The sequence below is a fragment of the Acomys minous genome (genome assembly GCF_964271855.1).
Source record: "Acomys minous genome assembly, chromosome: 7".
Classification (NCBI taxonomy): domain Eukaryota; kingdom Metazoa; phylum Chordata; class Mammalia; order Rodentia; family Muridae; genus Acomys; species Acomys minous.
In genome coordinates, this window is record NC_140488.1 from 37,311,896 (window position 1) to 37,324,247 (window position 12,352).

General features: G+C 42.8%; 1 protein-coding gene across 1 annotated transcript; it reads right to left on the bottom strand.

Moving 5' to 3' along the window:
• Positions 1-4,596: 4,596 nt before the first annotated feature.
• Positions 4,597-12,017, bottom strand: LOC311601908 (Y-box-binding protein 1-like). The gene is made up of 2 exons (XM_084789677.1): positions 11,986-12,017; positions 4,597-6,111 (listed from the first exon to the last, which is right to left on the bottom strand). Exon 2 carries the CDS (start codon positions 5,858-5,860, stop codon positions 4,901-4,903), a length of 960 nt encoding a protein of 319 aa, XP_084645803.1. The 5' UTR covers positions 5,861-6,111; positions 11,986-12,017; the 3' UTR covers positions 4,597-4,900.
• Between the last annotated feature and the right edge of the window lie 335 nt (positions 12,018-12,352).

Below are 12,352 nucleotides of genomic sequence, written 5' to 3' on the forward strand. Positions count from 1 at the left end.
ACCCAAACACAAAAGATACTTTCTTTTCAGCACTGCACAGAACCTTCTCCAATATCAACCATACAGTTGGTCAGAAAGCAAACCTCAACCTATAAAAGAAAATTGAATTAACCTATTGTAATTTATCAGATAACCATGGATTCAAGCAGGACTTCAACAACAATAGAATTAACAAAGCCTACGTAGTCATGGAAACTGAACAACTCCTTACTCAAAGACCATTGGGTCAGAAAAGAAATAAAGAAAGAAATTAAGGACTTCCTAAAAGTAAATCAAAATGAAAGCACAGCATACACAAACTTATGGGACACCATGAAAACAGAGGTAAAAGGAAAGGTCATAACACTAAGCAACTTCATAAAGAAATGGAGAGATCCCATATTAGCAACTTAATAGCTCACCTGAAAGCTCTAGAAAAAGCAGCAAACACACCCAAGAGGTAATCATCAAACTTAGGGCTGAAAACAATGAATTAGAAGCAAAGGAAATAATACAGAGAATAAAAAAAAAACAAGAGGTGGTTCTTTGAGAAAATCAACAAGATAGACACACCTTTAGCCAAACTAACTAAATGGCAGAAGGAGAGAATTCAAATCAACAAAATCAGAAATGAAAAAGGAGACTTAATGATAGACACTGAGGAACTACAAAGAATCATTAGGGTTTACTTCAAAAGCCTATATGCCACAAAATGTGAAAATCTGAATGAAATGGACAATTTTCTTGATAGGTACCAACTATCAAAATAGAGTCAAGTTCAGGTAAACAAATTAAATAGTCCTATATCTCCTAAGAAAAGAGAGACAGTCATCAAAGTTCTCCCAAACAAAAATAGCCCAGGGCCAAGATGGATTCAGTGCAGAATTCTACCAGAACTTTAAAGAAGACCTAATACCAATTCTCTCCAAACTATTCCACAAAGTAGAATCAGAAGGAACATTAGAAAACTCTGAGTCAACAGTCACCTTGATACCTAAGCCACACAAGGATCCAAGAAAGGGAGAATTTCAGGCCAATTTCTCTTATGAACATAGATGTAAAAATACTTAGTAAACTACTCTTCTGCAAACCAAATCCAAGCAAACATCAAAACTATCATTCACCATGACCAAGTAGGCTTTATCCCAAGCATGCAGGTGAAGTTCAATATACAGAAATCCATCAATGGAATACATCATATAAACAAACTGAAAGTAAAAAACCTCATGATCATTTCCATAGAAACCATAAAACATTTGGCAAAACCCAATACTCATTCATTGTTAAAGTCTTGGAGAGATCAGGGATACAAGGCATATACCTAAACATAATAAAAGCAAAATACAGCAAGCCAATAACCAATGTCAAACTACACAGAAAGAAAATTAAATCAATTCCACTGAAATCAGAGACAAAACAAGGCTGTCCACTCTCTTTATATCTCTTCAATATAGTACTTGAAGTCCTTGCTAGAACAATAAGAAGACTAAAGGAGATCAAGGGGATACAAATTGGAAAGGAAGAAGTCAAATTATCACTATTTATGGGTTATTATAGTATAAATAAGTGACTCCCAAAATTCTACCAAGGAACTCCTACAGCTGATAAGCACTTTCAGCAAAATGGCTATATACAAAATAAACTAAAGAAAATCAATAGCCATACAAATGACAACTGGACTGAGAAAGAAATTAGGGAAAGTACACCCTTCTCAATAGCCACAAATAATATAAAGTATCTTGGTGTAATGCTAACCAAGCAAGTAAAAAACTTGTGTGAAAAAAAAAAACACCTTCAAGTCTCTAAAGAAAGAAACTGAATAAGATATCAGAAGATGGAGAGATATCCCATGTTCATAGATTGGGAGGGTCAACATAGTAAAAATAGCCATCTTACCAAAAGAAATCTACAGATTCAGTGCAATACCCATCAAAATTCCTACACAAAGCCAGGCATGGTGTCACATGCCTTTAATCCCAGCACTTGGGAAACAGAGACAGATGCATCTCTGTGAATTTGAGGCCAGCCTGGTCTACAGATTGAATCTAGAACAGCGAGGGCTACACAGAGAAACTCTATCTCAAAACAGCAACAATAACAACACAATTCCTACACAATCCTTTACAGACCTTGAAAATCAATTCTAAACTTCACATGGAAAAACAAAAAGCCCAGAATAGCTAAAACAAACCTGAACAATAAAAGATCATCTGGAGGAATCTCCACGCTGTATCTCAAGCCGTACTATTGAAAAATGGAAAAACAAAACAAAACAAAAAACAAACAAACAAAAAAAAAACCTCACATTGTACTGCATAGAAATAGGCTGGTTGATCAGTGGAATCGAATCAAAGACCCAGAAATAAACCCAAATACCTATGGACACTTGATGTTGACAAAGAAGCCAAATCCATACAATGGAAAATAGATAGCATTTTCAACAAATAGTGCTGGTCTAACTGGATGGCTACATGTAGAAAAAATGCAGAAGATCCATATTTATCACTCTGCAATAACCTATAGTCCAAATGGACTAAAGACCTCAACATAAAAGCAGACACACTAAATCTGTTAGAAGAAAAAGTGGGGAAGAGCCTTGAACACATAGGCACAGGGCACAACTCACTGAATAGAACACAAACAGCTCAGGCTCTAAGATCAACAATGAATAAATTGGACCTCATGAAACTGAAAAGCTTCTGTAAGCCAAAGGACACTGTCAACAGAACAAAGTGACAGCCTACAGACTGGGAAAAGATCTTCACCAACCCTACATCTGACAAAGGGTTAATATCCAAAATATATAAAGAACTCAAGAAATTAAACACCACCAAACCAAATAACCCAATTAAAAATGGAGATCAGAGCTAAACAGAGAATTCTCAACAGAGGAATATTGAATGGCTGAGAAACAATGAAATGCTCAACATTCCTAGACACCAGGCAAGTGTGAATCAAAACAACTCTGAAAGTCCATCTTTCACTTATGGGAAAGGCTAAGATCAAAAACTCAGGTGACAACACATGCTGGTGAGGATGCGGAGAAAGGGGAACACTCCTCCATTGCTGGTGGGAGTGCAAATTTGTATAACCACTTTGGAAATCACTCTGGTGCTTTCTCAGAAAATGAGGAATACTGCTACCTAAAGACCCAGATACTCCACTCCTGGGCATGTACCCAAGAGGTAATGCACCATACTACAAGGACACTTGCTCAACTATGTTGAGCAAGCTTTATTCATAATAGCCAGAATCTGGGAACAACCTAGAGGTCCCTGAACTGAAGAATGGAAAAACAAACTCTGGTACATTTATGCAATGGACTACTATTCAGCTATCAAAAACAAGGAAATCTTGAAATATGCACGCAAATGGATGGGGCTAGAAATGATCGTTCTAAGAGAGGTAACCCAGACCCAGAATGATACACATGGTGTATACTCGCTTATAAGTGGATATTGTCCCAACAGAGATGTCCTCTGAGAAATTCCACCTAGTGCGGGGTAGGGACAGATACTGGGATATGCAGCCAGAGTCTGGGTAATCAGCTATGAATTGTATGCAAGAGTTGGTGGAAGGAAAGACATGAGGGCGAAGAGAGTTGTCAGGACCTGCACAAGGAGACTTCCAAGGCTGGTGGATCTGCACCCAGTGTGGGCTGCACAAACTGAGGCACCAATCAAGGACATTGCAGGCAGAGGACCTTGTCCCGCTGATCACATGTAGCCAATGGACAGTTCATTCTCCACATGGTGGGTAGGTGCACACGGGACTTCCTCTGAGAAGAACTCAGGTGACTTCAATTTTATCACTGCCCCTTAGGGGACGCAAGCTATCCATGTGAGACTTGATTGGCTGTGGTCAGAAAATGGGGGAGGCGGACCTCACCTGTCGTAGGTCATGGGGAGGGGAATAAAATGGAAAAGGGAGGGAGGTTGTGAACAGTAAGATAAGAGCAGGAGGTAGGGGGGCCTGATTACAACCAGGATGCAATGTGAATGCATTATAGTAATAATAAAGATTTTTAAAAAGACAATAGATGTGATGGTCTCAGAACCAGGCACGATCCTACACATCTGTAATCCCAGCACCCAGGAGTTAGAAGCAGGAAAGTCAGGGGCTCAAAGACAGGCAGAGCTGTATCACAGAAGCCTGCCTTACACAACCAAAGAAAGAAGACAGTGGTCTCAAGCAGGAGTGGTGATGCACTTGTATTATCCCAGAAATCACTTGGCTGAGGCTGGGCGATTACTTCAGTTTAGGAACTGAGATTAGCCTGGAAAACACAGTAAGATCCTCAGGATGTTTTCTGTCTCTCCCTCCCCCTCCCTCTCTCCCCCTTCCCTCCCTCCCTCCCTCCCTCCCTCCCTCCCTCCCTCCCTCCCTCCATCACTCTCCTCTCTCTCTCTCTCTCTCTCTCTCTCTCTCTCTCTCTCTCTCTCTGATTTGTGGGTAAGCAGAGTGTAGCATTGAGTTCTAGCTTAACTTCTCAGAATATGTTTCAAATAACAGAGAATGACAACTTTATATATATTTATATATTTTAAGACCTTTATTTACATGTGCTTGCAGTGCATTGACTTTTTAAAAATAATGTTGTAAAAATAAAGTTCTTAAAAATCTGAACTTGATCTGATATTTAACAATTTAAACACCACTAAAGTTGTATGGAGAAAAACCAGGCCTTGAAAAAAATCATGTCTGCCATTACAAAAAAAAAGGGACATCGTTATGAAAAATAATAACCCGATGCAGCACAGACAACGCAGATAGTTCTAGAGTATCTGGTCAACGGGGAAAAAGCAAGCACGCTTAAGGTCTTCAGATGTAATCATTGTTCTCTTCTTGTGGCTAAAATTTCCTTTTCATTTTTCCTGGTTGGATGACCAACCCGGCTGATGGTAGAGATGGTAGCCTGCATTTAGTCAGCCCCGCCCTGCTCAGCCTGGGGAGCCTGCGGATTCTCAGCTGGTGGATCGGCTGCCTTTGTCTCTCTGCCATCTGGTGGTTTACGGATCTCTGGATGTCTGCATCTGTACTTGAAGATGCGGCCACGCCGACCTTGAGGTGGCTGCTGACCTTGGGTCTCAGAGGCTCCTTGATGTTCCTTGTCCTCTTCCTTGTGGTCCTCGCTAGGCTGTCTTTGGCGAGGAGGGCCCCTGCGGGATCTTGGTCTGAAGGCCTGATACATATTAGGTCTCACCGGTCGGCCTTGCTCTCGTGCACCCTGCTTGCCAGCACCCTCCATCGCTTTTCCTTGCCCAGGGCGGCTGGAATACTGTGGTCGACGCCCACAGCGTCTCCGCATAGCAAAAGGTGCGAACCCTCGCTGAGGAAATGGCCAGCGCTGTGGGGCCTGGTCTTTAGTAGAGCTTTCCGCTCCCTCACTCTTTTCCTCACTCTGGCTGTTCTGGCAGTTGTGCTGGTGATGGCCTGGAGGACCCCTCTGATCTGCACAGCGTGTGTTCCGGTCTGCCGCGTATTGACTGCCTTGAACCGCGATTCCACCAGGGCCTGTAACATTTGCTGCCTCCGGGCCCTTTCCTCCTTCAACGATATCAAACTCTACGGTCTCTCCATCTCCTACACCGTGAAAGGACTTCCTGGGGTGGCTCTTCTTTATGGCCCTATGGTGCACAAATAGGTCTTCCCCAGTGTCATTCCTTGTGATGAAACCGTATCCGTTCCTTAGATTGAACCATTTTACTGTTCCCAAAACCTTGGTCTGGATGACCTTCTTCTTGTCCTGGCGGGCGGGCGCCTCTGATGTGGCGTCCCCTGTGCCTCCACTGCCTGTGCTGCTCCCCTGGGAGCTGGGCTTGGTGGCTGCTGCACTGAGGGCGGTGGGCAGCGGCTCCCGTGTCTTGGCATTTCTTCTCATGGCTGAGGTGGTGGCAACTGCGGCCTGCAGTCGAGGCCAAGGCTCCTCCTGGGTCTGATGGTGACTAGGTCACTAGGGCCATGGGGCCCTCAGGGCTCTCTGGGGCTCGCTCTTGGCTCCCACTACCAATCGAACTAACTCGATAATGACAACTTGATGTCACAACTCCGACTCTCACAGAAGGAAATGAAGGTAAGATGAGAAGAGTCTCACAAATACAGACATAAAGGTCCTGGATACGGACGAAAGTTCTAAATAGAATTCAGATGAAGTTCTAGAGTCATTTCCATTCATGTCATAAACAAGGTGAGGGCGCCTGCTGCCCTTGCTATTAATACTATTAGGGGTCTCCTTTGTCAGGCCGTGGTGGGGCACACCTTTAATTCCACCACTTGAGAGGGAAGAAACAATACCATCTCATACTACTTGTAGAAAATATGGTTGTGCATATAGGATACCTAAGATAATTAGAGGATAAAGATTTGCACTGTCAAATGAATTAGGTCCTGCTTTTCCAGAGGACCTGAGTTCAATTCCCAGCACCTACACAGCAGCTCACAACTGTCTGTAACTCTATGATCTGATACCCTCACACAGACATACATGCAGACACCATGCATATAAATAAAAATAAGTAATTTTTTAAAAAGCTCAGAACCAGGCATGATGATGGCACATGCCTTTAATCCCAGCACTTGGGAGGCAAAGGCAGGCAGATCTCTATAAATTCGAGGCCAGCCTCGTCTACAAAATGAGTCCAGAACAGCCAGGGGTAGAACATAGAAACCTTATCAAGAAAAACCAAATGTAAATAAAAATAAACAACTAAATATTAAAAAGCTCAGATTTCAGTAAGAATAAGGATGGTGTGTGTGTGTGTGTGTGTGTGTGTGTGTGTGTGTGTGTGTGTGTGTGTGTGTGTGTGTGTGTGTGTGTAGTTGAATCCTTGTAGACTTTCTAGTAATGCAATAGATGCTTACTCAATAAATATCAATTGAATGAATGAATGAAACATTTACTGATTGTTGACCTAATGCTACTGCAACAGTGTCCTCTCCCTCCCTGTGGTACACACTGTGATGTGCTTCTCTGCTCTCCACTTATGGCCTCTGTCTATAACAGACAGATGCTGAGCTATCTGTGTGCTAGAGAAAGAGGCAGCAGATTGAGAGTAGAGTTTGAAGTTTCCTAGCATGGAGGTGTACTAAAAACTGAATCGATGGCAATACCAACTACCTTGATTTGATCATTACATATCTGAGAACATATATCGAAGTACAGCCATTCTCCATAAGTCAGGGTAACTATCATATGATAAACAACACACTTCAAAGAATAAATGGAAGAATGATTCAGACTTCCCAATCTTGCCCCCTAGAGAGCTCATGGTCTCTCCAGGAAGAGGAGACAGAAGTTGTGGGTCTGATGCTCTGATACCTTGGGCATTAGCAGCCATTGTCACATGACTTGCATGGCCCCTGTGCACTCCTGCATCCTGTGAGACACTCATAACTCCTTGGTTTCCAGGACTCAATACCAGCATCTGACTAGGCCTATCTCGCAATAGGGCGGTTTTTCTGAGAGAGAGAGAGAGAGAGAGAGAGAGAGAGAGAGAGAGAGAGAGAGAGAGAGAGTCAGAGAAAGTGGGTGGGGTTTCAAGAAGTCTAGACTCTTGTGTCTGTGTACTCACACAATCTTGCTGCCCCAGCCTCTGTTGCCCTGGCTGTCCTGGACATCTCTTTGTAGGCCAGGCTGTCAACAAACTCACAGATCTGCCTGCCTCTGACTCCCAAGTGCTGTGAATACAGGTGTGTGCATGTAACCTGGACCTAAAGTGTTCTAATGACAGGATTTATAGAAACTTACTGAGAGCAGACGGGGTGTGTAGCATAGTGGTACAGGGCATGAGAGTATAGAACAAAGTGGTGTTGTTGAGACAGGGTCTCATATCTGAGGTTGGCCTCAAATTCAGTCTGTAGCCCAGGATGACTTTTTGAACTTATTTCCCCTGCTTTCACTTCTGGAGTGCTGGGATTACAGGAGTATGCCAATATGGCTGCCTGTATGCAGTCCTGGGGATAAAATCAGGGCTTTGGGCCACTCAGACAAGCACTCTACCAATTGAATATATCCCAAAACCCCTAAGATAGTGGACTGTTGACATAAAAGAGTAGTTTACAAAATAGTATATAGAGTGATATTATTTAGTATCTGATATATTTTTGTGTGTATTTATGTAAAAGGAGAGGAAGGAAAAGACAAAGGGAGAGACATGGATACATATCAAGACAATGTGGTGGTGGATCCAAGACGGCTGATAGGAGCACACATATTGTTTGATCAGCAGGACAGCAGTGACTGTACCCAAGGATGGATCTAGGAAATACAGAACATCAGTGCTCTTGATCCACAGGTGAGAGGGGTGCTCCACTTGTGCAGAGCACAGGCAGGTCTGGCCTCAGGCCACCCAGAGAATCCACAGAAAACTTCCTGGGTCCATACAGGGAAAGTCAACTCATTCCAAGGTCTGGCTACAGCAGGCCTTGTGAGAGTGTAATTTCTGACCTCTAGAGCCCAAATGGAGCTGTGTGCTGTGGAAACCCCAGCATCTGCCATTGCTGGCCCACTGGAGACCACACCTAGAAAACAAGTGGATCTGACTTCAAATTCCCAGACCAACCCACAGAAGCTTCCATGGTCTCAGCAGGCATGGATGCGCCCCAGGGACTTGAGGCAGCACGCCTGGCCTGAGTGTAATCTCTGATCTCCTGGGCCCAGAGGGAACTGTGTGCTACATCTGTGCCTGCTGTCTCACTGGAGATTGCACAGCCTAGCAAATAAGACAATATGACCTCAGGACCCCAGACCAATCCACAGAAAGTTCTCTGGTCCAGGCAGGCAGTGACATACACCAGGGACTGGCGGCAGCGTGCCTAGCCTGAACGCAATCTCTGACCTCCTGTGCCCAGAGGGAAGTGTGGCCTGCTAAAGTACCAGGGTCTCTGAAGAATGAAATTGAGGAAGATTATCAGAAAATGGAAAGATATCCCATGCTCATGGATCAGCAGGAGAGCTAGGACAGGGTAGGCTTCTGGGAGGATATGGGACAACCCTAGCTGTGACTCCTGGTAGCTTGGGTCATAAAGAGAGAAAGCAGCCCCCCTCTAAACCAAATAGGACTCCTAGTAGAGGGAAGGGAACAACAACCCACCCACAAAAACTTTGACCCAGAATTTACCCTGCCTAAAAGATGAGCAGGGATAAAGATAGAGCAGAGATTGAGGGAATGTCCAACCAATGACTAGCCCAACCTCAGATACATTCCATGGGAGAGAGTCAACCCCTGACACTAATAATACTCTGTTATGCTTGCAGACAGAATCTTAGCATAGCTATCTACTGAGAGGCTATATACCCAGCAGATGCTGAGACTCACAGCCAAACACTGGGCGAAATATAGGGAGTCTTGTAGAAAAGTGGGGGGACAGATAGAAGGACCTGGAGGTAACAGAAGCCCCGTAAGAAGATCATCAGAGCCAACTAACCAGGGCCCAGAGGTCCCTTCTGAGACTGAAACACAACCAAGGACCATGCATGGACTGGACCTAGGCCCTCTATACAGATGTAGTTGATGGGAAGCTCAGGCTTTATGTGGGTCCCCTAGTAAAGGGAGTGGGGGTTGTCTCTGACATGGACTCCATTGTCTGCTTCTTGGTAATTACACCCGGGCATGTCTGCCTTGCCAGGCCACAGGGGAAGAGGATGTGCTCAGTTCTGATGTGATTTGATGAGCTGGGGTGGGTGAGTAGGGGGAACTCCCCTTTTCTGAGGAATAAGAGAGGGAGGAGGGTGAAGACGGAGGGAGGGAGGGTGTAATTTAGAGGAGAGGATAGAGAGGGCTATGATAGGGATGTAAATATGTATATTCTGTATGATTACTTCTTTGTGTGTAAGTACATATATGTATGTTCATGGGTGCGTGCGCACGCACCTGTGTGTGTGTGTGTGTGTGTGTGTGTGTGTGTGTGTGTGTGTGTGTGTAATCAGAAGTTGGCATTAGGTGTTTTTTAAATTAACTTATCCAGATTACAACTCAACTGTTATCCCATCACTTGTATCCTCCCGTTCCTCTCTCCCTCCCGCTTTCACCCTATTCCCCTCCCCTAGGTCTAAGACCGAGGGGGACCTCCTCCCCCACTATATGGACATAGGCTATCAAGTCTCATCTTGGTATCCTGCTTATTCTTCCTTGAGTGCCATCAGGCCTCTCCACCAAGGGGAGGTGGTCAAATATGGGCACCAGAGTTCATGTCCGAGTCAGTCCCCACTCTCCACACAACTGTGGGCATTAGGTGTTTTCCTTGACTGCAGCCAACTTTATTCACTGAGGCAGAGTTTCCTAATGAAGTAGAAGCTCAGTAATTCCACCAGTGTAGTCAGTAGGCTTAGGCCAGGATTCCACTGTCTCTGCCTCCTGAGCACTGAAATTACAGGTGTACCACCATGCCCACTTGCACTTACATGGGTACTAAGGATCTGAAGTCTAGTCTTCCCACTTGCATGGCAAGTACTTTAGTCACTGAGCCATCTCCCCTGCCACCCATCCATAACAACTTTTAAGCACATATTGCAGAATTGTTAAAGTATAGTCATACTTCTGGACAACATATCTCTAGAATTTTCATCTTGCAAAACTAAACTTCTTTACTCATTTTCCCTTTCCACTTGCTCTTGATAACTGCCATTCCACTTTCTGTTTCTATGGGTTTGACATCTGTCTATATTTGAGGTGAGTGGAATCATATAATACGGACATTTTTGTGGTTGGCTTTTTCCATTTAGCTTAAAGCCTTCAAAGTTCATCTATGTTGTACCACATGTCATGATTTCCTTCCTCTATAAGGTTTTGAATAGTATTTCACTGGATTATATATAGACCATTTTTCTTTGTCCATTCTTCTGTAAATGTGTATTTCTACCTATTAGCTACTATGAATAATGCATCAGTAAAAACAGCATTGTTACCATTTCATCAATATCTTGAATATTTTTATACACTTTAAATTTTCAGAAATAAAAAGAATAAAAACAAATAGAAAAAGGAGTATAATTTGAAATAGAATACATGAAAATAACCAAATTATATTAGACATGAGATTTTTTTTTCAAATATATAAACTGGGAATGCTGGTGACCTCCTTTAATCCCACCACTTGAGAGGCATAAGACATCTCTGTGATTTCCAGGCCAGCCTGGTCTACATAGCAAGCTATAGGCAGGCCATGGCTACATAGTGAGTCTCTCTTCTTCTTCCTCTTCCTTTCCTTCTCCTTCTCCATCCTTCTCTCTCCATATGAATATAGATATAAATTAGAAACACTGAGATGACTTCTTACAGCCAAGCCTTGTAACCCGTTTTGAGCCTCAGAACCACATGGTATAAGGAAAGAATCGATTCCCACAAGTTGTCTTCTGCCTTTTATATGTGTGCCTCACCGTGTGCCCTCCATACACAAAGATAAAATAAACTTTTAAATTAAATATATATTATTTGATAGATTTTTCAAAATAGATAGTTTATTTGTCCAACAAATGCAGATCTTATCTAGGCAACTGGAACTAAATGACATTTTTCTAGGTAAGCATTACTTGTTACAAAATAAATATAATAGTATTCAAATAGAAATTCTTCACTCCAGCACATAATCCATTAAATGGAAAATACATTTTCTCTCATAACCATTTTCAAGCACATATGGTCATATTCTCTATTATGTGTGCAGGAACAAAGACCTGGACTCCTAATGTTTCCTTTGATTGTGAGCACTGAATCATAATTAAGATGCACACACTTAACTCCACTGTTTGTGTTGTCTCACTATTTGTGAGGATCCAAAGTCAGACCATTTTCTTTCAAAGCAATTGTGATTATCAGAAATGAAGTGGCTCCCTTAGTCTTTGTAGTTAGTTTGGTCTTATAGCAGTAGAAGTTAGTATCAAATAGGCAGTGAATGGGATAGAGTTGAAATCTGGTTGTTCTTTTCATCTGATGTGCTACAGTGGAGGAAAAATAAAACAGTCATTAGTGGATGAATGAGAAATCAGATGGAAGAGATTGAGAGTACCTGAGTCCTGTGTCTCAATAGCTTGACAACCGGATGTATGCTTCAGAAGTGTGACTGGTTTTTTCCATAGAGTCTTTCAAAGTTTATGTGACTTGGCTCCACATTTGTTAATTTTCTACAAATTGCAGGTAGGAATGTGACTCTGGGAACTAGGCTGGTTTGTTATTCTTGGTCTTACATCCTCTGAAGGTCTATGTATGCCAATCACATGTAGGAACTCATAGAACTGGTATCGAAATTCATGCCTTCAGCAAAGTTTTTCCCCCTTCAACAGGATTGTAATTTGGTCCACATTCCAGTGAAAAACTATTAGGATGTTATTCTATTAAATGGCTGCAAATATCTGAAAGCTTAATAGCCTGCATGG